The sequence below is a fragment of the Myotis myotis genome, unplaced genomic scaffold (assembly GCF_014108235.1).
Source record: "Myotis myotis isolate mMyoMyo1 unplaced genomic scaffold, mMyoMyo1.p scaffold_m19_p_7, whole genome shotgun sequence".
Taxonomy (NCBI): domain Eukaryota; kingdom Metazoa; phylum Chordata; class Mammalia; order Chiroptera; family Vespertilionidae; genus Myotis; species Myotis myotis.
The window spans coordinates 11,783,620-11,807,721 of NW_023416379.1; the positions used below are offsets into that span (position 1 = coordinate 11,783,620).

The 24,102-nt window shown below is 44.5% G+C and overlaps 1 protein-coding gene across 2 annotated transcripts in view; it reads left to right on the forward strand.

Moving 5' to 3' along the window:
• Positions 1-1,631: 1,631 nt before the first annotated feature.
• Positions 1,632-24,102, forward strand: part of DCBLD1 (discoidin, CUB and LCCL domain containing 1) — a 54,228-nt gene continuing 31,757 nt past the window's right edge. The window contains exons 1-2 of one of the 2 annotated variants that reach the window (XM_036317074.1): positions 1,632-1,861; positions 22,157-22,369. In XM_036317074.1, the coding sequence (XP_036172967.1) occupies positions 1,750-1,861; positions 22,157-22,369 (325 nt within the window). In that variant the 5' untranslated portion in view covers positions 1,632-1,749. The remainder of the gene's footprint in view (positions 1,862-22,156; positions 22,370-24,102) is intronic. The other variant, XM_036317073.1, reaches the window with a different exon arrangement.

Genomic DNA, 24,102 nt, shown 5'->3' on the forward strand with positions numbered 1-24,102 from the left:
TTGCTTTTTTTAAAGAAAGCAAAGCCCCGAAGACAATCTCATCTGAGATTCAATAGCACTTTTATTTTATTTAGTTAAAAAATAGAGACCAAAAAAGAAAAAAATAGAGACAGACAAAAAGGAATGCATGAAAGGAATCTATTAGGTTTCCAAAGAGCACCTGACAGGCCAAAATTGGACCTGGGAAGCACTGCTGTTTCTCCCTGCAACAATCCTTCCTCCTCTCAGCACCTGCAGGTGTAGCCTTGCTGCGTGTTAGCCAGGAAAACTGCAGGGCGCCAGGAGATGGTGCCATTAGGTGGGAAGCAGAGAAAGCGGGGGAGGACTGTAAGCACGCTGGAGACATCAGAGAGTCTTTAAAGTACATGTTAATCTCTCCTTGCTCATTCCCACTGCGCGTCCTCATTCGATAACCTTGTAATCTCCACTCTTTTACCTTGCCCTCCCCCAAGCCCTTCTCTACACTCCCGCCCAGAGAATCAGATGCTCTCACTTCTCTGTCTGAACCTTCCTTGGCTGCTCTTTGCTCTATGGATGAAGTTAAGAATCCTCCAGGTGCCCCTGGAGGCCCTCTTCCTTCCTGGCCCATGGTCTGTGGTCCGGCGTCCACACCTGGCCGTGCGCCCACCTGTTCACCCCGCTGCAGCCACCTTGTTGGTTCTCCTCCCCCAGCTCCTTGACACACTGTGTCTGCTCTTCTGTCCCCCACGCCTTCTGCTTTCCCGAGTCCCACTCACCCTTGGAGTCTCAGTTTAGATGTCACTTTAAAAAATACATGTTTTTATTGATTTCAGAGCGGAAGGGAGAGGGAAAGAGAGATAGAAACATCAGTGATCAGAAAAATCATTGATTGGCTGCCTCTTGCACGCCCCACACTGGGGATCAAGCCCGCAACCCGGGCATGTGCCCTTGACCTGAATCGAACCTGGGACTCTTTAGTCCACAGGCTGACGCTCCATCCACTGAGCCAAATCGGCTGGGGCTAGATGCCACTTTTTAAGTGAGGCCTTTCCAGGCGGATTCCAGCCCACCGCCCCATCCCCCAACCTCCCCCCCCCCCCCCCCCCCCCCCCCGCTCCTCCGACCCCCCGCAGTCTCCTCAACCGTCCTCTACTTAGATTTCCCGGAACGTGCATCATTAGCACTCTCCACGTCACCGATTGCAAATTGCACCGCTGGATCTTAGCTGGATCTTATCTTGAATGGATGAATGAAAGAATGACTGAATGAATGAAGGGAGGAGCTTGAATTGGGTCTTACTTGTCATCATCATCATCATCCTATCATCACAATGTTTCCAGTCCCTCTGGGACAGCCCACCCCTTTCTGGATGGAGCGCCCACTGCGCGCTCAGGCCCTTCGGGGAGGACGCGGACACCGCGCGGCTCGGGCAGGTCTCCCCACCAGGTGCTCCCCGCGCTCCCAGGTTCACTGGCTTCGGGGAGGAGGAGCGGCGGGAAAAGGGGTTGGCAGCCGGGAGCGCGGGGCACGCCTCCAGCCTCGCAGCCCGCCGCCGCCGGAGCGCCACTTCCTCCTTCGGGGGCCGGGCGGGGCGGGGCGGGGAGGGGCGGGGCGGGAGACGCCCCCCGCGGCCGGCCGGGGCCGCCCCAATGGGATTCGGGGCCGGGCCGCCCTCGCCCAGTCCCGGCGCCGCGCTTGGCCGCGGAGGAGGCGGCGCGGCCCGGGCAGCGGCGGCGCTGCGCCCGCCGAGGGGAGGCCGAGCCTGCCAAGCTGGCGCCCGGCGGGGCGATGGTGGCCGGTGCCCGCGGCGGCTGCGCGCAGGCGGGGGCTGCCGGGCACGGCCTCCTGGCCCTGCTGCTCGTGGTCTGCGCCCCGCTCCGGCTGCGGGCGGACGAGCCGGGTGAGTAGAGCGCGTTCGGCGGGCGGCGGGCTGGGCCTGGAGGAAGTCGGGGTCCCCGTCTGCACCCCGCGAGTCCTGCGCCATCTGGCCGATGGCAGCTCGAGTAAAAACTCAGTGACTGCTCTCCGATCGCTGCGCACGAAGGTCCCCCCTGCCCCTCGATCAGGAGAACCAACTTGGCGCTTCCCCACGCTCCCCCTTCCCAGCCCCGCTTCGTCTCCAGACTTCCTGACTCCACCGGCCGGCGAGAGGTGACAGGGCCCGGGGTCGGGGGCGCGCGACCCAGGCCGCCTCAGGGAGAGTCAGCAGCCAGGACGCTTCTCGCCGGCGTCCTTTGGACCAAGCTGCTCAGCAGTTGGGCGGCCAGGCCCTCGCTGCCGCCTCTCCCTCTGCGGCTGCAACCCCCGGGTCCGTGTGTGGTTTTAGGGAAAAGTCGGGAAATGTTGGCCCGACGCGCCGCGCCTTACCGAGTGCTGCCTGCGCCCGAGGTTCATTCAGGTGGTTTGGCTCCTTGGGTGTGAGAGCGAGTCAGGTCCCGACCAGGCTGGTCTTTCTCGGGACCAGGTGATTGGCTTCCAGTTGGACCTAATGAACCCACAACCGAATTTACCCCGCATTTCCCCCAGGTCAAAGCAGTAAACCGTTCACCAGTCTAGGCAAATCCTTGTTAAGTAGCTCTTTATTGATAGCAAGGAGCGACTTATTGGGGAGTTTTTTGGTTCTTGGCCCCTCTCCCCCTACTTCTGCCCTATGGAACGGCGGTTATTTAATAGCACCGAATTCGTCCAGAATATGTTGACAGCTTCCCCACCCCATGCTTCCAAATGAGAAAAGAGTCAAAACTTAACCCAAGATTGCATTCCCCACCTCCCGCCCCACTGGACCGTGTATCCATTCCCAGTCTGAAACATGGACACCCAAGATGTTAGTAGTGGTTACTAAGGTTGGTTACATACCTTTTAAGATTAAAGTTTAGATGAGATCTGTCTTGTCACTATAGCAGAATGCTAAGCATATCGTAAAATGTTAATACTACATATGTGGGATTTTGATCATGGTTGTTTTAAGCATTGAAAAGTGTTTCTCAGGCTCCTATTTGAAGATGCACGTTTAATACCGCACATTTGTGAATCCGCCCAACAGTGTGTCCCGTCCTAATCTGGCCCGAATTGTCGCCCATCGTTCCAAATGAAGTTTCAGATGTTGTAGAGCCATCCGGGCTGTTAACTGGGTACTTTGTAGAGCAGTTCTCTGCTGGCAAGTGTGATTGCTCAGCTTCAAGTTTGGGTCTACTGCGGTTACTGGTGGAAGAAGGTATTGTCATTTGATTTTCAATGAAACATCCTATATATTTAGGATGCTGAAAGGTCCAATAAAGGTGTAGGTATTTAATGACAAAGAAAGTAAAACTTAGTTTGGGGACATTTATTGAAAAAAAAATCTAAGAACTCAGGTTCTGATACCTCTTGAGTGAAGAGGCATTGTCAGTGATTTTTTGCACCTTTCTTTTCACGTGTGATTTTTCTAATTAGCCCACAGTCACTTATTTTTCAAGCTTCCATAAATTGAAACATGCACACCCATTTTAGGTCCTGAGATATGTTGCTGGCTATGCAGTTGGATGGTGTCATCAGTGACAGGAGTGCTCTCCGTGTTTAGAAAATCAAAGGGCAGGCTTAGCATAACAGTCTGTTTTTGGCCAGAAGACACCATTTATTACATTTTACCTTCATTGTTCTCAGAGTCAGCTTCGTCTGGTGCTTCTTGCCTCCCCAACCTGCCAGACTCCCCACTCTCTCCTGAGTCTTTATAAAAGCCCCAAGACCACACTGTAAATCAGGATTTCCAATGGGTGGGGCCTGGGAATGGGTGCTTTTAATAAGTTCCCCCAGGTAATTCTGATCCAAATCAGCTTTGAGATGGTAGAAACAACTTTATAATGTTAGGGTTATGATAAAGTGCTACCGTCTGTGTCAGAGACAGTTTAATATTGAAATATTAAAAAGTCTGTCCTTGAGTCATCACTCCTTTATATTTGGCTAGACATGGGACAGCCGATACCTGCTGTGTTTTGGTGAGTGACTTCTTTAAAAGGAAGCACAAGTTTATTCTGGCACCTTCTGTGTCATTGTGTGCACTTGCCCAGACTTTCCTTCATCTCCAAGGTCTGAGATCCTATCAGCCCTGTAGTCTGTAAATTCCTGAGGGGAGCGACCAGCTTTGTCTTTACCTTCCTAGCATCCGACAAAGGTGCTCAATTAATGTTTCTTGGGTTGAACTGAACAATCTTTTTGTGTTTAGGAGATATTTTCAAATTACTTTCTAATTAGTGGAAACTAAGTAATGAAATGTCTACCGAAGTTCTTTATGAGGGTACGTCTGATGCTTACACTAATTAATGTTTAGCAAGCCCAGCTCTCTTGGCATGCCTATTTCTACATGCAAGGATGCCTTGTAAGTGAAAGTACAGCAGAAAGAAGGAACAGGCCAGAGAACAACATGTACCGTATCTTCTGGCTCTAGGAGAAGTGATTTGTAACACTTGAACATTGAATTATATGAGATATTTCAGAAAAGAAAGACTTTATGTTAAAGGATTCACTAAACAAATCAAAGGATGTTGTTCAAGCTCGACTTGAGCTCTGAATAGTGTCCCAAGCTATCAACTTTTCATTGCATAAAGTGAATGCTTTAACCGTGTGGTAGTGACACAGATTTGAAAATCATATAAAAAAAACCATCATATGGAAATAAGCAATACATCTGACATTTATAAGGAATTATGTTTTTATTTTTAAGATGCATGAGGAAGTTAATTGCAGCATTTAGCAAAGGTTTTAATCTTGTTAAGGCAGAAAAAAAACATTTTCAGGGAAATATTTTCTATAGAGTTTTGGACTCTCTGCTATGTGTATTCTAGCATGAAGTCAACTCTATACATATTAAAGTAACCTATTGGTTTGCATTTTGAAGGAGATAACACACATAACCCACCTAGACTTGCAGTTAGTACATAGCAAATGCCAACCATCTTACTTTTCACTGCTGTTTATTATTACTATTAATTGGACAAATATGGGGGCCCCTTTTTTCTGCCTCCCTCACTGCCTCTTGGACCTCATTCTTCAGCACACTTACTCATACTTCCAGTCATACCAGCTTTCTTGCCATTCCTCAAGGTATCAGGCACCCTTCTACCTCAGAGCCTTTGCATGTGCTGCTTGCTCTTCCTGGAACCCTCTTGCCCCAAATATCCAGACAGCTTTCCTCCTTCAGTCTTTGTCCAGGTGTTGCCTTCTTGGGGAGGATATCCCTAACCACCTGTAACCCACCTGCCGCCCCCAGAACTCCATATTCCCTTTCCTGCTTTCAGTTTTCTTTAGAGCATTTATCCTTTTCCAACAGAGTGTATAATTGACGCTTTTATTTCATTCATTTGTATTTCCCTTACAAGAATACAAGGTCCATGAAGAGCTGTGTAGTTTGAACAGTGGCCAGCACATGATGGTTACTCAGTAGGGATGAGTGTTCAGTAGTGGAAACTGAGGCTTATAGACTATTCAGCCACTTGCCTTGTCACTCAGGCAGTGCATGGCGGAACTGGTATTCAAGCCCAGCTGTGTTTTAGTGCTGCAGAGCCATAGGCTGTTCACTAAACTCCCTCTGGAATGAGTGTTCTGTAGTGGATAGGTAGGTGCTCAGTGAGGATGGGGTGAGAAGGCAGTGAAAACACAGTTGCCGCCCTGTTGTTAAAGACTTAGGGCTGACTCTAGTTGAGAATCAAAACCTGAAATAAAATATGTCTCGTCCAACTGTTGTCTGTAAATAAAAAGTCTGAAAATAAGGACTTAAAATAGAAGAATTCATTCTGCTGTACTCGAAGTCTGGCATTGCAGATAGAAGGAAAATATTGTCAAACTTTCAGATTGCTTTTTTCCTCCCCACCCCCCATTAGACTAGAAGTAATTTTGCGTGTTTGCAACTGAAAAGTCATGTTGATGTCATCTTCCAGATGTTCATTCTCGGCCTTGTATATATAACAAAATAGCTGTTTACCTTGGGGGATGAGGGGTTGGGAGAGATTTAACTGATGCAGATGAAATGGTGGTTTCTAACCCGATGTGGAAATAAATTTTAACTGTGAGCTCTAGTATGAATCTGGAACCAACTGCCAGCCTTGCCTTTCAATGGGAGTTGAAGAAGTTTTATTTTGGGAGGTGGGTGGGGAGTGGAATGAGAGAGAATCTAGAAGATCCATGAGACAGAGACAAAATGGAGGTTTTTTTTAAGTCACCACCAGTACCTGGTACAGTGCCTGGTAGATAACAGGCTCCAGATAACTATTTCCTGCATTAGCACATGAATGCTGTGGTGAGGTTTCAGAGAATACGGTGAAAGGTGACGTGCACTAAGTTGTTTGCTGAGAAATTGCATACATGACTATGGTGATGTCTTAGGAAACAATGCACATGTTTTCAAGAAAATATCTAAATTCATCTCTGATAAGGGTTGGGAATCTCTGAGCCTCTTTTACAGGCAACACCCGGAAAGCTGCCTTGAGGTAGGTGCTGGCAGTCTTAAGAATAGAGGAGCAGGTGGTAGACTGAATCGGACCAGGTGGGTCAGTGATCCCCTAAGATCTGCAGATGCTTATACATTGAGGCCATCAGGGGCCTGTTTTACCTTGAAGATCATTTGGGGACAGTGTTTAGACCTTTGTGACATGAGCTCTATATTAAGCCTTATTATCATATGAGCCTTGACTACTTACTGCCATTTCTATCTTCCTAATGCTTACAAGATCTATTAATCTAGTTTTTATCTCCTAGAACTATCTCCTATCTCTTTGGGAGCTACACACTGTGTGAAAGTATACCCTATGTTTGCAGAAAGCCCTGTGTCTCATATATGGTAATTTTGGGTTAGGTAGATTTTGTGTGTGTGTCGGAAAAGCGGAAAATAACATTGGAACAAGGTAAAAGCTAATTGGCTCCATGTTATCCCATCTCTCCCTTTTAATAAAGCTATCCTGGAGCTCTTTAAAACACACACACACACACACACACACAAATAAACTTCTTTTAGGATGGAGATTTCTTTCCTGTCTGCTTTCCCAAAGATCTTCCTAATGCTTACAAGGCAGAGCAGTTGTGGAACAAGCAAGCTATTGACAAATGATATTGTCCTGACAGATCATAATCCTGCAAAAAAGATGTTATACAGAGAATCACTAAGGACATGATTTTTGGTGTGTGTGTGCAACACACACACACATACACACAAATATATATCGCCACAACAAATAAACATAGCGCACACACTTACATACTGTCTACTATTTGTTTTTATTAAATATTAGAGGTCTGGTGCATGAAAATTCATGCACTGGAGGGCGGGTGTCCATCAGCCTGGCCTGCCCCCTCTCACAGTCCGGGAGGCCTCAGGGGCAGGAAGTGACTCGGCGATCAGGGGAAGACGACACCTCATCACACCTCTGCTGCTGCCACTGCTGGCAGCGCAAGCCTTGGCTGGCCCTGGTTATCTGAGCCTCGGGCAGCCCTGGGCAGCTGGGCAGCCGCCATCCAAGGCTTGCTTGTGCCTCAGGCCAGCCCTGGGTGGCTGGGGGGCTGAGGGGACCGGGGGACTCTGGAGGCAGGCGCACAGAATGGGCAGGCCTGCCTGGGGGTGGGGGACTAGCCTTGCCGCACACCTGCCGCCCCAGTGGGGCTGAGGGGACTGGGCACCACCATCTTGTGGCTGTGGGCACCACCATCTTTGAGGGCTTGGCAGTCAATTAGCATATTCCCTCCTTATTGGCTGTGGGTGCCACCATCTTTGCAATGGCATGAGGATCAATGAGCATATTCCCTCTTTATTAGATAGGATTAGGTAGGCAAGTTATATATATAAAATATGTGTAAGGTATAAATACAACATAAAACTAATACCTGCATACTCTACTATGTAATGTCTGCATGCTTTTATATTCTGCTATTTTTTCAACTTAACATTTTATTAAAAGCTTTTCACCATACTATTGGGAAAAAATTCCAAGTTTATATTTATTTTAACAGTTAGCCTTCAGATAAACCAAGAACTCATTTTCAAGTAATTTATTGCAACTGAGGAATATTCAGTGTAAAAGTAGAATTTTTGTTTTGGCCATTCAGCTGTGAATCTTATCAAGCTTCGTGTCTTCTGTATGATTCAAATAACACTTCCTTGCTTATGAAGTCAGAAGTAATTTGCTTGTCTATATATTTTTTTTGAGAAAGTATTAAGTTTAACCTTAAATGCATTAAGTATGAGAAAGGTAATGTGTATTTCTTGTTCCTTCTTGGATGCGACTCTTAATTTATATTTAATGGGGTCAACTTGTCCTTGGTTAGACAGGAGTTTATCTTTACTGAGAACCACATTTGTTTTTATATTCAGCATTTTCCAACTCAAATTACAAGCACAATTTGTAGCCTTTTTATTCAGTGTTCAACATGTTTTCATTTTACTGGAAGGGAAAGAACAGTTTTTCTTTTCTTTCATCACAAAATTAAAACCCTTGGAAACAGGAGCATCTGGCTCCATTTCATGATTGAGTGTGTTTAGTGGAAGTGCCTAAAGGTCGGAGGTAAATGATGTTTATGGGACACTCTATTCTTGAAAAAAGGAAAACAAAACTTTATTTCACTCATATTTCTGACAGGGAACAAGGCGGTATTAAAACTTATGAAATCCGCTTATAGTTGAATTACCAGTGCATAAAGTTTCCTGCAGGGAAAATAGATAAACAACTCTTTGGGTTGTTAATTACTTTTTAAATGGCTGCATGGATTTAATTCAGCCTTTCTATTGCAATTCACAAAAGCAAGTTCACCTGAGATTACAATGTGGTTGATTTCAGCCCAAAGGAGGGCACTTTTGAGACTTACTAGCCCATGGGACCACTGCAACATGAGATCTGTTTATTGAATTGCTCCTTCTCCCAGGCCAGGAATTTAGAATGGAGATTGCTTATTTGGGGAATTACGTGGACCAAGAATTGCCCCCCCCCCTCCTCATTCCTCCTCTTCCCCCGCCCTCCTGGAAGCCCCTGCTTTGCCAAGAGAATAAAATAAAAGATAGAGAAATGCCCTGAACCTACTGTCCTAGCTCACAAGGGTCTGAAAATCTTTTGAGACCCTCTTGCCTTATAGGTAGGAAACACTTTTTTCTTTCTTCTTTGTCGTCTTTCTTCTTTTGCCCTTTTCATCCTGTATACTACACACTACAGACTATAGCTGTGCTGTAGTAAATATCTTAACAGACACAGTTTTTCTTCTGAGGGATTTAAAATATATTGATGACATCATGGCATTTCTTCCCTAAATATTTCATTTGCACCTCTCAAAATTTTCTTACATAACCACAATGCCATGAATACACCTAAAAATACTAATAGTAATGTCTTCACATTATCCGATACTCCAGCCATATCCACATTTCCCACGAACCTAAAGTGTCTTTTGACCTTTGCTCTGTATAAACAGGGATCCAAACAAGGTCCACACATCGCAGTTAGTTTTTATGTCTCTTAAGTCGCTTTTAATCTACCACTGCCCCCGACCCACAAACGTTTTATTTTCCTGCAAGAAAATCAGGCTCAGTTGTCCTGTGACACAGCTCACGTCCTAAATTGGACTGACTGCTTCTGAGTGTTGTCTTTTACTTGGTGTGCTGTTCCCTGCATTTCTGTGTAAACCTAGTTAGACCAAGAGATTTGATTAGAGTCAGGCTAAGTGTTTTTAGTGCCATGTACTGCTAATGGTATCAAAAGATGCATTTATTATTATTGCCCCACTTTTAATGATGCTGAAAATGATCAGTGACTTCAGGCAGGAAGTAACAGCTTGCCCCTCTCTCCCACAAGGAATCTGTGGGGTAAAAATCTCTTAGGAAACTACTCTTGCCCATCAACATTTCACGCCAGGGTTTAAACATCCTTTGATCACTGTTACATGTCCAATCAGAGTTTTGTATGTAAATAACAATTTAAGAATCTATCTTCATATATATTTTGATTTATCAAGTGGTTGTTGTTGTTGTTGTTGTTGTTTTCATCTAATTTGATCCCAACAATTTTGAGAGCTATGGAGGGAACTGAGATGTAGAGAGATTCAGTCACTCACCCCAGTCACATTCACGCTGCGCATCCAAAGTGGGATGGATGCAGGTGGGTGTTCTCCAATTCTAAACGCCTTGGGGAGGGTCTCCTGCTCTTCATCTTCAAGGGAAGTTCATTCCAGGAGAGATCAAGTTAAAGAAAAGCTTTGGAGGAACAAATTTATGCAGTAAAGTTTTGAATTAACAGTCTTTGATTTCTCTTAGAAATGATCACATTTGCCACTGAAATATTAAGCCTTTTTCAAATTCCAGTTAGTAGCTAACCAGGTGCTCTTATTGGACTGTGATAAATTCAGCAATGCAGAATGCAGAATGTGCAGAAGCAGTACAATTTTCAGGACTGTGGAATGTGATAGGAGTTTTGTAAGGTCTGTTTTTTCTCTCCTATCTTACCTTTCATGCTTCATTGCATGTATGATAAGCTACCATCTCTCTCCCAACAGAGATTTGCTATTTTTCTGGTCAATAAACATTGATTGCTTTTTCCTTATATATGGTGCATACATGTATGTTCACAAACCTTCTTATCCTGTTTCTTTGTGTTTTCCACCATATGCTCAAATAATTTCTAAATTGACACTTCTGTCCAGGTGTCAGAAATTACACCCTAAATATAGATTCTGAAACATATTGCCTGTCCTAGTCTTACAAATGAAATCTAATGTGGAAATAAGTGTTGGAGAATTGAAAATATATAGATGTGTTCCAATTTTAGGAATAGACATTAAAATAAAATGATATAAAACTGATATCTCAAGGAACTTTCATTTTGAAAGAGATTCACTGTGAGATCCCAGTGAAAAATGAGGGTTCTTTTAGTCTCTTGCTACTCAGAGTATATCTTACAGGGACCAACAGAACAGTCATTACCAAGAGCTTTGGACATGCAACATTTCCGGGCCCTGCATATTAACAAGATCCCCAGGTGACTGGCATGCCCACTGAAATTTGCGAAGCAGCATTTTAATCCACTGAAACCTTCATTTATGGAGCATTTTTTAGGAGCCGCATTGATGCTAAGCAAAGAGAACAACCTTTGCAAGAGGTAAAATAGGCACTTCTCATTAGACTATTCCCTTAACAGTCTAGTAAAGAGTGATTACTTAAATAATTAAAAAGAGGGAGATGAAATTTCTCATAAGCATAAATTTTATAAGAAACTAAATTGAACATGGCTACTTTCCTCATGTTAATTTTGAGACCAAAAGAGTAGGGTCATAAATAAATAAAGGTAATGTGGGTTTTATTACCAGTTGGGCTTTTCAGTAGTTGTGTGAACTTGGGCAATGTCTTAAATCTCTCTGACTCAATTTCCTCACCTCTAAGAAGGGTGACTCTGACAGCGGCAGCCTTAGAGCACAGTGACGGAGTTCATGGACTCTAGAGTCAGACAGGCTGGGTTCAGATGCCAGCTCAGAAACCGGGGCTGAGTCACTCAGCTTTTCAGAGCCTCAACTTCTTCACACATACAACCCAGAAAACAGGAGGGTCATGTGATGAAGAAAGTTTGGGCTTCAATTGTGTTTATTGGAAATGTCCTATCTTATAAGCTATGGGGATATATATATATATATATATATATATATATATATGTATATGTATAGATATAGGTATAGATATAGGTATAGATATAGGTATAGATATAGGTATAGGTATAGATAGATATAGATATATAGATATATAGATATATTTGGATGTTTGAGGTATGTATATCTCATGTATAGCTTATGAATATAGGTGTGTTATGTATGTGTGTATATATACAGATCTATATGAAATATTTTATCATTTTAAAAAGGAAACTAATAATGTTATCTATCAATTACAATCATCCTGAATTAAATAAGATAATGTAAAATTTTTAGGATGCTTTGTATCTGTCACCTTTTATAGTAAGTGCTTGGATAAATGCTAAGGATTAGTAAGAAAGAGTCCTTTCACAGTTTCATGAATTTTTTTTCCCTGTTCTAATAACTTTTTGGTTCTTACTGATTTTTTTGAAAAATGTATTTGTGAAAGTGAAACCATATGTGTGTGTGAAAGAGAGAAATACTGACAGGTTTAACTTTTAAAACTCAGATTAACTTTGTTTTTTACTTGGTCATATGGGATTTTTTGGACTCTAGAGAGAAAAGCCAATATTGAGTTACATATCTCTATATATAAAAGCCTAAGCGACCATTATAACCAAACGACCGGAACGACTGGTTAGCCAGTCACTATGACACGCACTGACCATCAGAGGGCAGACGCTCAACGCAGGAGCTGCCCCCTGGTAGTCAGTGCACTCCCACAGCCAACCTCCTGTGCCCCCCCGCCCCCCCCCCCCCCCCCCCGTCGGCCCCGATGGGAGGGCTGGCAGGCCAACCTCCCATGGTCCCTCCCCCTTGCCGGCCACCGCCCCCCCCCCCCCCCCCGCCTTAGGCCTGGATTGCCGGCCAGGCTGAGGGACCCCACCTGTGCATGAATTCGTGCACTGGGCCTCTAGTATCCGAACAATGGCAAAATGCATGTTTAACATGGAAGCAAGATTAGGAAACATAGCGTGTTGTAGGGACAGGAAAGATTTCTCCCATATTTATCATCAACTTCACAATTGCAGCTTGGACATTGCATCAACATCCTGACATTATTAGGAAAGGTCAGCAGCCACTTTTCTCCAACTTCTCTATGCTAAGCATCTATTCAACAGAGATAAATCAGTTGTCTTAGACTGGTTTTGCTGTACAAACAAGTTGTTTTCGTAAGTTTTCATCTGTAAAATTATGAAACTTCTCTCATCCAATGTGTCAAATTTGTTGCAATGCCCCCCCCCAACACTTGTAACTTAATAACAACAGTATGAAAAGTCGTTTTTTGAATATCAGAATCATATAGTACAATTTCAGTATTGTTCGTAGAAATCTAAAGGCCAAAGTACACTTCTCCAGGTACAATCTTTAATCCCAGAGGCCTCATGGAATCTCTGTATGTCTCACTTTTGAGAGACTAGCCCAGGAACTGGCCAGTGTGTCCCACAGAACACAACTCCCTAGTGATGCCCATTGAGGAAAGGATTCCCTGGGAATATTGCAAACTGCAACCCCTAAGAGAACTTCACTGCGCCGGCCAGGCTTTGAGATGTCCTGTGGTACAGAAAAAGGTAGGATTCTGCAAGCTTTCTGAACTGCAACTGTCTTTTGGAGATGAGGGCTTGACCTCCTGTAAAACTCCTATTAGGGCCTAGGCGTTCACAGTGCCCACTTGAGGAGATGCTGGCTTAGCAATGAGCAGGCTCTCAACAAATAGCACGGGATCCATTCTAATTAGACTTCTCAGGCAATTGAGGGCACTTCACACACAGACTCGTTCATCTTTGCTACACCCAGTTATGGATACACACTAAGTGGGTAACTTCTTAAGCTCACAGAACCAATAGATGATGAAATTGGGATAAAGTCAGCTAATTCAAAGCAATATTCTTGATACTTTAGTATGTGTAGCACTTTAAAATAAAAATAGCAATTAAAATATATTGAATTATTACTTTACACTAGCCGCTATGCTCAATACTCGATCATCATGATCTCATTGAATGTCATGATAACCCTGTGAGTTGGGCACTCTCATTGTCTCTCTATTACAGATGACGAGTTGAAGCTTGGAGAGGTAAAGGGACTCACCCAAGGCCGCAAAGTCAGTACTGGGCAAGGCTGTGCGGGAACCCATTGTGAGAACCATGGTTGCTGTTCCCTCCCAAGTGTATGAAATAATTTATGAAATCAGAAACCCTCTTTCCCCACACCCACAACTGTCTCAGTCGGAATCACAAGGCTGGAGTGTGGCCAAGAACTTGAGAGTTTTAACTGGTTTTACTTATAGCACATTAAAGGACAGCATTAAGCCAGGTGTTGAGATTTCTTCCATTGGGTGTGCATGCACTTTTCAATATGTTTGCATTAAAATTATTGATGTCTTTGCACACTGATGGAGACAGCCAAGCATTATGCAGGGAGCTGTGGACAGGACCTCTCAAAATGATTTCTTCCATTTTCATACATTCACATTGATTTCTTTGAAGTCATTTTTTAGCTGATAGAAAACATTGTGTTGAGGGCTTACATAGAGAGGCTTTTGACAATAAGTCCCTTATGTTTCCTTTTATTTTACTCTTAAAAGTCTTTCATCTGCTGAGGCAAAAAGTATTATCTTCATTAGATGATTAGTCATATCATTAGCATCTATTTTCTGTTTTAAATATATTTTATTGATTTTTTTACAGAGAGAAAGGGAGAGAGATAGAGAGTTAGAAACATCGATGAGAGAGAAACATCGATCAGCTGCCTCCTGCACACCCCCCACCGGGGATGTGCCCGCAACCCAGGTACATGCCCTTGACCGGAATCGAACCTGGGACCTTTCAGTCCGCAGGCCGACGCTCTATCCACTGAGCCAAACCGGTTTCGGCAGCATCTATTTTCTTTGTGGCGAGAATAAGGTTTAAGGAGATCCTGAACGGTTTTGCACAACTTGGCCTGTGTTTCTAGTCTATGACTACAACTTCTTTCAGCACAGTATTATTCATTTCCTTTCAGGAAAACTAAAGATGTTGAATAATTGAAGTTTTATTACTATAACTTCTGTCTGACTCTATTTTCACACAACCACTTAGGCCTGCCTGCCCCTGGTTTTCCATTTCTTTCCAGGCAACACACAAAGTGAAACAAAGTTAAGCATCCCTGGAGAAGAGCGAAGTTCCTGAGAGAGTGTGGCTGGCAATGAAATTGGTAATGCCTTGGGAAAGCTGTTCCCCTTACCGTGGGACAAAGAGCTCTGTAATAATTGCAAGCTCCCCTTTGTGGTTGAAAAGATGGTAGTCATCAAGAGCTCACTTGATCTTAGACATGGGAAGAAATTTTCTCACACCCACACATGAAATGATTGAGTATGTGTTGAGACCTGTTGTAAGTTGATTATTAGAAGCGCAAGGATACAACTGTAATGAAATCATGTCTCTAGAAATGGTTTCACTTCTGTTATATTTTAGGGCACTGTTGCCCAAATTGCAGGCTTATTAATAGGCAATAGAATCAATTCAGTTGGCACACCCAGCATGCTTTTAATTAAAAAATGAAATAGAATAGGAACTATCGCAGTGCATTACATATGATAAAAGAATTAAACATTAGACTTTTGTTTGTTATCTATGCATATGTATATATGTGTGCTTACTTAGGTTGGGATGGAAAATCTATATTCTACATATGGGTCTTAATAAAAAATAGTTGAAGGCTGGTGTCTTATTTTAGGGGCCAGTTAATAATCTTAAAGTTATTTGTGCACTGTTCATTTCACTTCATCCAAATACTTTGCAAGCTGGTGCATTTTAGTGAAAAGTGTTTTTTGTTGTTTTTTTCTATGTCATACTTTGTGGTATTACAGAAGTTAGTCTGTACTACATATATCTTAATTTCACTTTTCTGTTAATGGAACAAGATTTCTTTCTTTCTTTTTTTTTTTTTGAACAAGATTTCTTATCAAAAGCAAATAGTCTTTTAAGGAAGTTATTGTTTTGCTTTCTTGGTGGAATTACAGTAGACTAAATAAATGGTTGACTCATGTAGATAAGCATCTAGGATTTGTTTTAAGCTTCTGTTAAAAATACCTCGTATATCCATACTTCCCAAATAGCTGATGTCAAAGACAGAGAGCCAGAGGCATATCCATTCATTTAAGGCACTTGGAGAACAGATATTGAGCCTGTGTCTCTGTTTTTGGACCTGTCATTACACTGTCAGGAATGACTTGTTAACATACCTCTCCCCTTGACTGTGAGCAGCTTCAAATGGGAACTACATGATACCAAGTCCCTAGCTACTTGTGGACTGAGTTTCTAATGACAATTTGGATATACTGGTGTCTATACAGCTAATGCTGAATGTAGCCTTTAATGTTACAAAGAACATTAGGTGAATTTGGTACTTTTGGGGGGTACTTTTAATTATTTTATTTCTATACTAGAGGCCTGGTGCACGAAATTCGTGCACAGGGGCGTGGGGTTCCCTCAGCCCAGCCTGCCCCTCTCACAGTCCGGGAGCCCTCAGTGGATGTCCGACTGATGGCCACAGTCTGGCAGCAGAGGCTTGGAGCAGGCATCCCACGTGTGTGTGAGTGTGTGTGTGTGTGTGTGTGTGTGTCTGTCTGTCTGTCTGCTAGGGCCTGCCCTCAGCCGCGCCACATAGGCTCGAAGCAGTTGCTGTGTGTGTGTGTGTGTGTGTGTGTGTGTGTGTGTGTACGTACGTGTGTCTCCCCACTGGAGGTCTGCCCCCAGCCACATTGGAGGCTCAGAGCAGGCACTGTGTGTGTGTGTGTGTGTATGTGTGTGTGTGTCTGCTGGGGGCCTGCCCCCAGCCACATCATGGAGGCTTGGAGCAGGAGCCCCTCTGTCTTGATCTCTCAGGCTCCTGGCCTCTGCTGCATGTTGTACTCTCCCTTGAACTATAGCCAGGATGGAGGTGCTGCTTGCAAGCCGGGCTTTCCTGCTCCCGAATCGCCATGGCGACCAGGGAGCAGGCCCAGCTGGGGGCTGTCCACAGGCCGAACTTTCCCGCTCCCAGGTCTCCATGGCACCCGGGGAGCAGGCCCAGCTTGGAGCTGCCCGCAGGCCGGGCTTGCTCTCCTGCTCCAGGATCCCCATGGCGACCGGGAAGCAGGCCCAGCTGGGGGCTGCCCGCAGGCCGGGCTTTTCTGCTCCCGTATCAGGCCCAGCTTGGGGCTGCCCACAGGCCAGGCTTGCTTTCCTGCTCCCGGATCACCATGGTGACCGGGGAGCAGGGAAAGTTTGGGGCTGCCCGCAGGCCAGGCTTGCTTTCCTGCTCCTGGATCCTCATGGTGACCGGGGAGAAGGGCTGCCCGCAGGCCGGGCTTGCTCTCCTGCTCCCGAATCAGGTGCAGCTGGGGGCTGCCTGCAGGCTGGGCTTGCTTTCCTGCTCCCGCAGCTGGGGGCTGCCTACAAGCCGCACTTTTCTACTTACTGATGGCCGGATCACCACAGCAACCCAGGGCCCAGCGGCACTTTCCTGCTCTCCAATAGTCATAGGGTCCCGGCTGGGGGCGGGGCTTAGCAGTGCGGGGCTTAGGCGGCACAGGGGTCCCGACTAGGGGCTCGGGTGGCACACAGGGGTCCTGGATGGGGGCAGGGCTTATGCCTCACTGCCCAGGGCTGCACATGGGGCCTGGGTGGCAGCTCGCGCTGTCCCGCCCTGCCTGTAGTATAGGATAGAGGCCTGGTGCACGGGTGGGGGCCAGCTGGTTTGCCCTGAAAGTGTCCCAGATCAGGGTGGGGGTCCCACTTGGGTGCCTGGCCAGCGTGGATGACGGGCTGAAGGCTGTTTGCAGCTGGTCACAGCCCCTTCAGGGTGGGGGTCCCCACTGGGGTGTCTGGCCAGTTTGGGGAGACTGAGAGCCTGAGAGCCGTTTTCAAGCTGGAGGGCAACTTAAGCTCCCAGCCTCTCCTTTTTTTCTTTTTTTTTTTTATTCTGGGATTTATTTACCTTCTATAGCTGTCACTGGAGCTGAGAGCCGGCTCCACCTCTGAGGGCTGTAAGCAGGTTTCTGGGTCTGTTTGGCTTCTGTAATTGAAACTCTGTTGCCATCACAGCAGCTCTAAGCTCTGAGGCCGAAGCTGGCTAAAAGCAGGTATCTAGGTTTGTTTGGCTTCTATAATTGAAACTCTGTTGCCATCACTGAAGCTCTAAGCTCTGAGGCCGAAGCTGGCTGAAAACAGGTCTCTGGAGCTTGTTTAGCTTCTATAATTGCAACATAGTTGCTTAGAGTGCAGCTCAGAGTTGGGCTGCGGCAGGTGGGGAACCTTGGCTTCCTCCGTCACTGGAGCAAGCAAGCCTCCTGTTCGCTTCAGCTGCATGGCTGCCGGACGCCATCTTGGTTGGCAGTTAATTTGCATATCCTGCTGATTAGCCCATGGGAAGGGTGCCGGGGTTATGATCAATTTGCATGTTTCTCTTTTATTAGATAGGATGATGTTTCATATTGTAGGAAATATAGAAAATAAATGTACAAACAAAATAAAAATTACTTGTGATCCCAGGCCATAGAAGTAAACATTTTTTCCTTCATATCTATGTGTGTACTCTATATTCTGTTTTAAAAATAGTCTTCTACAAAAGCTGTATTCCCAGATTACCCCCTCCTCTGCTGCCTGCCAGGGCCTCATCCAGAAAGCCATGTGGCATAGACACTTCAGCCCTGAGGTTGCCCAGATTCTGACCAAGGGACAGAGAGGCCCCACTTCTCACCCGAAGTTTAAATTTGTTACTTGGCTCACCGTGCCTTTCTAGTCTGGCTAATCATGTGGACTCTGGAGCGTGAGTTCATACCCGTTTGCACCTCCTACTAACTCTGTGGCTTTAAGTCATTTCACTTCTTTGAGCGTGACATGTAATAATAGGTCTGACTTCCAAAAATAAATTAAATCATCTTCTAAAACATAAGCCTAACTTTACCTTAACATGACATTGCTTGGAGATATCATAGTTTGACTATTCTTTTCTAATTTAGGTTGTTTCCAAATGTTTAGAATTAAAATACTTAAATTTTTTACAGAGATCACTTGGGGAGTTATATGAGTAAGTACTTGCTGTGGTCCCCCTCCCCCCCCTAAAATCTCAACGTCACCCATGCAGTTTTATATTTGTAAGTTGTTTGGAGGAGGTGGTTGGTCAGTCTCACAAACCAGCTCTGGCTCTGAGCAAACCCCAGGCCTGAAGCCCACCATTGGAGGGATGACTCTTCAAATCCTCCCCAGTGGGGAGCTTTCAGTCTAAGGCGAGGAGGAAATGACACATGGGTTAGTCATCCTATGTTTTGGCAATTAAATTACAGGGAAGAAAAAGGTAAACATTGTGTGGCAGCCACTTTTGAAGAGCAGACAGATTCCCTGTGGGGAGGCTTCTTCCCTCCCCGCTTCCACTTCCCCGCTTTGATGTTGGGTGGGGGTGCTGTGCTGTCGCTGTCACCTCCAGCACCTCATCGCTGTGGCTCACTGCCCGCCAGCCCTCCCACACCAGGTGGAGTTGAATCATAAAAGCAAGATTGTATTTCTTCCCTTAAAGATTGACCTGTATTTGTTTTCATTTTAATTAAAAACAGAACAAAGCTCCTGAACCTTCATCATCCAGCTACAGCAACCAGCAGCATTTCCCCATCCTTCCCTCCCGATTTCGCTGAAGTACATTTTGGAAGACAAACCCTGACAGACCTATGTCATTGTGTCATTTCAGCCCTACATATCTCAGTGGGCATCCCTAAACACACCAGTTTCTTAGTTAACTTTGATACCATTATTGCACCGAATAAAATGAATAAAAGTGACACCGTGGGATTTTTCTTTGTCATAACATGTCACTTAAGATTTAGAATGCAGTAATCATGTGTAGGTTGATTCCATATAATTTCGCTCTGTTATCTAGAAAATACTACACTTGCTCTTCTCTTACTAAAGCAGAATTTCATTGTACTAAGAAAAGAGGCATTTAATGTTTACCAGCCGGTATCTTGGTGGCTTAGAAAGGGTTAATGCATATTTATATGCACAATCATTTGTTTGTATTCTAGTTACCCTAGTGCTGCTCTATTCGAGTGCTCAAAATTAATGCCTCCAGTGATGGGACAAGTCAAAAACGAGTGGCCAGGACCTGGTGGGGAGACAAGGGTATTTGTCTCTTTATTTTATTTTATTTTATTTTATTTTATTTTATTTTATTTTATTTTATTTTATTTTATTTTATATTTTATTTTATTTTATTTTATTTTATTTTATTTTATTTTATTTATTGAGAGAGAGAGAGAGGAAGGGAGAGGAAGGGAGAGGGAGAGAGAAAGAGAAACATCAGTGCTAGAGCACAACATCAATTGGCTGCCTCCCAAAACTGAACCAGGATGATGCCCAACCAATTAAGCCACACTCCCCAAGGCTGGGTGTTTGTCTCTTTTAAAGGGGCAGTCACCACATCACTGGCTCTTTGAGAATGCCTGCTGGTTTGGTTACCATGTCTTCCAGTTTTCAAAAGAAACTGTAAATTGGATTTTTTTTTTAAATTAAAAGCCTTTAAAAACAGGAAATAATTCACTTTTTAAGTGAAAACCCTGTGCATTATGTGCTTCCCCACCATATGCTTCACTCTATTATAATTTTCATGTAATTATCAGCATGGACCTGAGAGGAATGTACTTACTGCCAGAAAGCCCAAGAAATATAGCTATCACCTCCAGTTCAACAAACACATTTACCTTTGCCCCAAACCTGTTTGCTCTCCAGGCTTCCCTTTCTGTCTGTATTGACCTCAGTGTTCCAATCATTTCTGAACTCAAAATTTTAGTGATTATTTCTCCTCTTGTCTTTTCCACCACAAACTACAGTCTGTTCATAGTTTTTTGTGATGAATTCTCCGGGTTTCCTTTCTCTTCCTTCCCCTTTAGCCAGCTCGTTTCTAGCCCTACCACTGCTCCTCTGACCCAGATTCTCCCTGTGTTCTAGTTCCTGTCATTACCCAACCAGGTTGACCCACTTTCTCAAATACCTCTTTCAAATACTTCATTAAGTCTCTTCTCTAAACATTTTTTGGATCCCTGTTGCCTACAGTAAAAATCCCACAACTTTTGCCTAGATCTCCAGGTTGCAGAGTAGTTTCATTGTAGTTACCCATCCACATTTCCCTGGTATTCTCTACCCCATCTTCTTAAGGTCAACTCTCCCTCCACCCAACCTCCTGGCCAGGACTGTTCAGAACCTTGTGGGAATTTCTGGAGAATGGGTGGATCCTTTCCCTACACCTGGTCTGCTGGAGTGGGGTAGATGCTGGGGTTCCCTGCCCTACCCCCAGATATTTCTTTTGGTCTGGGCCTCCATTATTATTTGAGCTGCAAGAAGGAAGTGGAATAAAGGATGCCCACAGGTGAATCCTCATCTAGTTTAGGGAAGAGGTGGCAGAAGGGAGAAGGCTGCTTGGTCTTTAGCTCCCATTGTGCCCTAGTTGGGGCTTCTATGGAGAGCCCTTGTTTTCCTGCCTAACCGAGTTCCTTCTCCAAATGATTTCTGCTTCCTCTCCCTCCCTAAGGGTAGGAATTCTTGTTGTTGTTTTTTTATGTGAAGCTGTACTAACCACAGGCATTTTGCAGTTTGCATGCAGTACATGCTCATTTGCCTTGCCACACCCACTTGTGCACACCATTAGATATTGGAATGATTAACTTGGTCACTTTAATCTACTAAGGCAACTTGTTGGTCAATTGATGACCTTTCTTGTTCAGAGAAGTCTTAAGAAAATTTGTTATTTTAATGAACTAGTGATATTTCACTAAAAGAGATTCTTTCTCGTCTGCCTCAGCCCTTTGTTTAAGCCCCGGATATGGCACAAAGCATCTAGTGTTACAGTTATTTGGACATGTGACTGTCTCCCATTTTACTCTCAGGTCCACGAAGCAGCCACTGCTGCTTTGTGTGTCTCCCACAGCTCCAGGTCTGGTGTGTGGCAAGCACTCAATGCAGGAGATGCTTGAATTTCTCTATCAGGAACCATCAATCCATGACTGTCATTAGTGAGATATGGATGGTGAATGATTGCTGGTTCCCAGCTAAATGACAGGCTGTTAAAGTCCTCTCAGCCTAAGTCTCAGATTCTGTCAGTGACAGGTTTTACATTCGTTATCTCACTTAATCCTCACGGTAACTCTCTGAGGTAAGTGATAGTATTTTCTCCTTCGCAGATTTTTACATGACATCGGCTTGCTAATAGACAAACCCACAAACAGCAAATCTGTGAATTCCAAGGGCCCACTGTACAAGGTCAGATAGATAGATAGATAGATAGATGATTAGAAAAAGTAATATGATAAAATGATGTGTTTGCTGATGATGGCTTTCTATTCTAATATGAAACATTTTGATTAACTGTTCAAAAGATTAAACTGGGAAACAAGAGATGAACTAATGTGAAACAATACATACTGCGTAATAATTTAATCTTATTTTCAATTATTTTTTTTCAAAGAAGGAAGAAAATACATGACGGGGGAATTGTACTGGATTCTCAGTTCTCTGGAACAATTAATTTTACTTCTTAAATCCTTTTTCTCTAACAGGCGATGGCTGTGGGCACATAGTGTCCTATAAGGACAGTGGCACCATGGCATCCAAGAACTATCCACGGACGTACCCCAATCACACGACGTGTGAGAGGACAATCACAGTACCGAAGGGGAAGAGGTTGGTTCTGAGGTTAGGAGATTTGGATATTGAGTCCCAGACCTGTGCTTCTGACTACCTGCTCTTCACCAGCAATTCCAATCAGTACGGTAAGGAAAGAGACCGGGGTGTCTGTGTGCATGAAAACATTTGCAATCTGGGGGAAGGGGGCTGTCTGTTTCTTAGCAAAATAGCCTGGGAACCTTAGAAGAGAAACTTGAGTTTTGTAAACTCTTGGGGTAGCTCACATGGTACATTTGCTTCATAAGCTGCAACAAAGACATCTAAGGAGATGTCACTGTTAGCCTGGTGTGCGTGTCTCGGGAGCTTTGTTTGAGTTTGTATCTTGCTGGGAAGAGAATGGGAGATGTATGGCTCTTGGCTAAAACGTCTACGGTTCATTCATTCCTGTGACAAATATTTATTGAATAGTGATCCTGGGTTCAGGAACTCTGTGAGAAACTGGTTGGGATATAACAGTGAAAAAAACAGAGTTCCTCCTTCATGGAGCTTGCCTTGGTGGGGAGGGGAGGGGGAAGGAAAACTAATGCATCTATCATGTGAGTGATTGTGAGAAAGAAACATGAGAACAAGAAGAAGACCTTCTGAGGCAGTGGTTCTCAACCTTCTGGCCCTTTAAATACAGTTCTTCATGTTGTGGTGACCCCCAACCATAAAATTATTTTCGTTGCCACTTCATAACTGTGATGTTGCTACTGTTATGAATCATAATGTAAATATCTGATATGCAGGATGGTCTTAGGCGACCCCTGTGAAAGGGTTGTTCGACTGCCAAAGGGGTCGCGACCCACAGGTTGAGCACCGCTGTAAATCCTAAGGTAAGATGGAGCCTGTTTTTGAGTTGTTTGTGCTACTTCAAATGGGGTGGTCAGAAGGCTTCCCCACTACGGGACATCTGAGCAGAGACCCCGATGAAGAAGGGAATGCATTGGGCACGTATATCTGAGGTCAGAGTTTCTGGGTACGGGAACAGCAAGTGCAAAGGACAGTTTCCCAAATAACCTTTGGAAATTAAGCTTCCTGTGCCCTGGGTGTGCTGTTAGCACAGTGGCCTCTGAAATCACCATAACAGCGACCTTACAGTCCCAAAGCCAAGGAAACAGCTTGAGTTTAGACAAAATCTTGTCCACGGGTTATTTTGAGATTGGAGATTTTCTGAAATTCTCTGTGCACACAACTCCACAAATGATATAGGTTTTAGGTAAAGTCTTGTCCGCCTGCTCGTTCCATAGGCAGTTTCTCAAACACGTAGCCTTCCAGGCTGTGGTTACATTTAGTCTAGACTTGTTTTCTCACCGTGGGTGCCTGGGCCCAGGTGGAGGTACGGACCATGCCTGAGTCTACTCAGAGGTCTAAACTTACCCAGGCCCCATCAGGAGAAAAACAGCTAAGATTTTTTAGCCCTGACAATATTATGTCTGTTTTAATGATGGTTAAATCACTTTGACAAAACAAAGATGGTCGACTTCATATAATTATTTGCACTTTTTAAACTCCAGTCTGACTCACACGGGAAAATGGCAATTCCAGGAACGCAAAAGGTCCCTGGGAAGCTTACTGTTCCGTTACCTTGGGTGATCGAATCTGAATTAACTTATAGAGGCCATTGTCAGGGAATCTCACTAGCCAGGGATTTCATACGGATTCAGAGAAGACTGTGTGTCAGACCTCCCGGGTAAAATTCGAGGCAAAGTGCTCCCGGGCCTGAAGCTGCCCTCCCACACTGGTGTGTCTGGGGGAACGTCTCCTTTTCCGGAAAACAAGCAGTTAATTCCACCTCCTGGCAGAGCAGCAGAGGACTCATTTGCTCACCTTTCAAATC